General features: G+C 36.9%; 1 protein-coding gene across 1 annotated transcript; it reads left to right on the forward strand.

The window, feature by feature from the left end:
* Window positions 1–438: 438 nt before the first annotated feature.
* Window positions 439–1,372, forward strand: LOC139018150 (olfactory receptor 51A4-like). Its single transcript, XM_070426794.1, is given in 2 exon segments — window positions 439–776; window positions 778–1,372. Coding segments are annotated over 2 exon segments (933 nt in total).
* The last annotated feature ends 3,294 nt before the right edge of the window (window positions 1,373–4,666 follow it).

Here is a 4,666-nt window from a genome sequence, read left to right on the forward strand (position 1 = left end):
GAATTCTACCTCCCCCACCACAATTCACATTAAACATTACTTTTCCATTTAAGATTATTTCATAAAATTGAAATAAGAGAATCATCAAATTGGAGACCTGGTTTTATAAGATCTAGCCATGGGTAGCTGCATGTGGTCAAAGCATTGCCTGGGATTCTTAAATGTGCAAAGTCCAAATTGGCTGACACTTTTACAAAATTAAAACAAATTACTGGATGAGGAAGCAAGTCAGATTCTTCTCATTTGTTACTGTGTTTGACTTTTTTGACAGTCGAAACTGACAGTCGAAACATAGACTACCTTATAAGAAGTCTCTGATTGTTGCCTTAGTATCTATGACCTACATTGTACCAGAAAAGGACATCTTTTGTCAGACTTCATTGAAGAAATCTCCAACTGCCCTGCGTAAGCATCTGGTTAGTTATCTTTTCATGCGTCATGTCTCCTCTTAACGGCACAAACATTAAAGTTCTTAAATTCCTCCTTACTGGAATCCCTGGATTGGAGAAGAGTCACATCTGGATAGCCATTCCCTTCTCATCTGTGTACCTTCTTTCTCTCCTGGGAAACTTTACCATTCTCTTTTTCATCAAGACAGAGCCAAGCCTCCATGAACCCATGTACTATTTCCTTTCCATGCTCTCCATCTCTGACGTAGGGTTGTCCCTCTCTTCCTTACCCACCACTTTGGGACTATTCCTGTTCAGTGTCCATGAAATTCATGCAGCTGCCTGCTTTGCCCAGGAGTTCTTTATCCATTTATTCACAGTCACTGAAGCTATCTGTAATGGCATTCGACCGGTATGTGGCCATCCACAACCCTCTGAGATACAGCACAATCTTAACCAGCTCCCGAGTCATCAAAACAGGAGTCTTACTGACTTCGAAAAATGTTCTTTTGATCCTTCCACTGCCCTTTCTGTTGCAACGGCTGAAATACTGTCATCAAAACCTGCTCTCACACTCCTATTGTCTCCACCAGGATGTCATGAAGCTGGCATGCTCTGACAACAGAGTCAATGTTGTCTATGGACTCTTTGCTGCTCTTTCTACCATTCTGGATTTGTTGTTTATTACTTTTTCCTACATAATGATCCTAAAGACAGTCCTGAGCATTGCAACCCCCAGAGAGCAGTTCAAAGCCCTCAACACCTGCATTTCTCATATCTGTGCTGTGCTTATCTTCTATGCACCCATGCTGAGTGCAGCAATGCTCCACCGTTTTGCCCGGGATTTGTCACCTCTGATCCACATCCTCATGGCTGATGTTTTCCTACTAGTGCCGCCCCTGATGAATCCCATTGTGTACTGTGTGAAGACCCGTCAAATCCGAGAAAAGGTTGTGGAAAAACTTTGTCCAAAAAGAAAATGATTAAAGGAATGAGAAAGGGAATACATTAGTAAGTGATAATTAAATAAACTTTGAATGTGTGGCTGGCATAAAGCGTAGTATAGTAGAATGTCCTTGGGTTTTATAATCAGACAGAGCTCATAGAGTGAATGGCTGTTGATACTCAATACCCTTAGTACCCTGTTGAGCACTGATGGAGACAAGCATAGGGTTGTTCAAATTGGTGCCACAGCATCTACTATCTCAGTTGGTCATCGAATATCACTTGGAGTGTTGTTATTTTACTCTCCTGTTCAGCTCCCACATGTATTTCTCACAACTATCACACCAAGCATTTGTCAGGTTCTTTATTATATCTACTCTATTCCTTACCTGCATGTTTCCTTTAAAGGCAGTGAAACATGAATTACTCCTTTTTTTTTTTTTTTTTTTTACCATCTGACCTTAAGTCTTTTATATCTATTCTACCAATGTATTCCATTCTTCTTCCTAAGAAGAATGCCACTCCTCCCTATCAAAATTTATTCATAACCCCTAAAAGGTAAATTCCATACCTCCCTGCCTTTTCAGAGATCTTGCTGCACCTTCTGTATGTTTCCTTTTTTTTTTTTTCAATCTTCCTACTATTTAGCTATCCTTTCTCGGACTATAAGCATGTTTGTTTTAAAAGGAAAACATTTTAAGAGATACATAACTTTGCTTCCTCAACTTCCCCAGTTCTCATGAATTTATTATTTTAATGTATTTATGTATAGTGCAATATATACATATATATCACATATACATTTAACATGAATGCATGTTACATATTTTTCTATTCTTTTGTTTCTTGGTTCTTCTTTTTTTATTTTTCTATTTACTCCCCGGAATGGCCAAATCACACTAACCCTTCAGGCAACTAATATTAACAGCTAATAGTGTTTCTGAAAAGATGCACAACTTGCATTTGAGTCAGGAAAATACCAGATTGGAATGTTCTGCTTATTGTAGGATGTTTCACAACCCATGAACAAAATTCCAGTAGTTCATCCATCTTGGCAATGGTAGGAACCCTTTTCAAACCTTATCTCATATTCTGTCCATGCTCATACAATCATAGAATGGCAGATATGTTGATGGAATTTATGTTACTGAACAACATTTGCATTTCTCAAACAACTCAAATGTGCAGTAATCTCTCTCTTTGGCAAACATGTATGCATTTATCTTCCTACTACACATTTTTAAAATAACAATCAGTTTCAACTCTACTAACCATCTTTAATTTTTTCTAAACATATTTTGTTACTTTTTCTAATTTCTTAAAACACATTAACTTTTATTTAATTAAAACATTTAAAGGTAACAATTAAACACTTTTGAGAATTAATAGGGCTACAAAAATGAATATAATTATAGTAACATATTCATAATTGTACATATTTCATAATTCAATATGTACATATTTCATAATTATACATGCATTTATGTAATATATATGCATAAAATATATACTAATTGGCAAAATGTTTTAGTTTATTGATTGGTTAGTAAAACAGTTTTAAACAAAATATATTTTCAAATATAAAATTTCCTCTAAAAATAAAGCAATCGATAGACCATATATAAGCTCTGTTTTCAAGCTTTGGGTTAGCAAATAATTTACATTTGCTAAAAACATCAAAACTAAATATTTGGTATTCCAATGTTTACATAGTTTGATTAAAGTTATCTAACCTACTTTGAACAAAACACATTTAAAAATGTAGAGATTGGTTTTTCTGGGAAGCAGATGGTAAGACAGAGTTAGTATGTGAAGAATTTAAATTTGTAAAAGAGGCAAAAACAGCACTGCCTAAGGGGAAACATTGGACCATGTTCACAGATAATGAAGTCTCTGCCAGGCAAAATGGGGACTCAAGAGCAAACATTGCTTTACGGAGGAGTCCCCTACTGATCAGAAAGGGCCAAGTACTTATACCACTGTTTGCTCACTGACTATTGGGTCACCCCAAGAAATTATTCTTCAAGTGGGATCTGCAAAATATGTGTTCACTTCAGTCACCAAATTAGTCTGGTTTACCAAGCATTCCTTCAGAAGCTCAGATATCTTTATAACCTGATTGAAGGTCATGAGCAGATGAGCAAGTTTGTACCATAATGGTAAAGTTTTTATATTTTTAAATTAAATATCAGCTTTGTCTCAAACTTTCCAGTTACTCTAAATATATAAGCAAAGAAAAGAGACTAGAAGAATTACCTGACTGTAACCATTAATTATGTTTAAACTATAACCAATTCCAAGTAGAAAAAGTTTATTGATTTTATAAGAACATTGTTTTTTACCACATTATTGTACTGTAATAAAATGTGCATTTATATTATCTCTACATTTAAAAAATGTATTTCTATTGTTGAACTTCTTAGCTGAACTCAGAACAGCATTCACAACAAGGCCAGATGTTTTACAGAATGAAATCTGGACAAAATAAATGTTTAAAAACTTTAACTTGAGTCATATATTGGAATAAATAATTATCTTATATAACTAATTGATTTGTGGAGTGACATCAGCATCATGGTGACAGAAACAGTCTCTCATTTGTCCTTCTCCCCCAAAATGAAGCGTTCATCCATGAACAAACATGCCTCTGCGGTAGTTGTGGGATCCAGTACCATGTGCCAAGGGACTCAGGAGAGGTCACACGCACCTGTGCTTTGGGTAATAGGCAGATAGACCTCAGTACTGGCTGTGGTTTCCGCAAAAGCCTATGCTCCAGCTCCAGCCTCTCTTGGCCTTGGTCTGCTACTTTCTGGGAAACACTGGCTGGGGCAGTCACCCACAGACAAGAGAAGTTTATATTTCCAGAGGAGAAGCTCCAATACTCCACTAGAGCAAAAAAATAAAATGAGTTTAGGTGAATGGAAGTTAGAGGAATAGCTTGACTGTGTCTGCATCACTCCTCCCCAAGGCAGCAAAGTCTAAGGCTAAGCAAGAACTTCTTTTTTGTTGTTTAATCCTCACTTGAGGACATTTTCCCATTGACTTTTAGAGAGAGTGGAAGGGAGAGAGAGAAACGTCGCTGTGAGAGAAAGAACACATGGATTGGTTGCCTCCTGTGCCTGCAACCAAGGTACGTTCCCTCCCTTCAGTCTGCAGGCCGACACTCTGTCCACTGAGCCAAACAGGTTAGGGCATAACAAGAACTTCTTAGCCCTTGATTTCTCCTGCAAGTGAAAGGAAGATCAGGTAATAAGTGCTACACTTTCACAGCTGTGCAGCATGCTGCCAAAGAGACTCATTTCTCTTATAGCATCCAGAGTACTGAATCAGAA

Source organism: Myotis yumanensis, unplaced genomic scaffold (genome assembly GCF_028538775.1).
Source record: "Myotis yumanensis isolate MYYU_CA2020_CCGP unplaced genomic scaffold, mMyoYum1.0.hap1 SCAF_10, whole genome shotgun sequence".
Lineage (NCBI taxonomy): Eukaryota > Metazoa > Chordata > Mammalia > Chiroptera > Vespertilionidae > Myotis > Myotis yumanensis.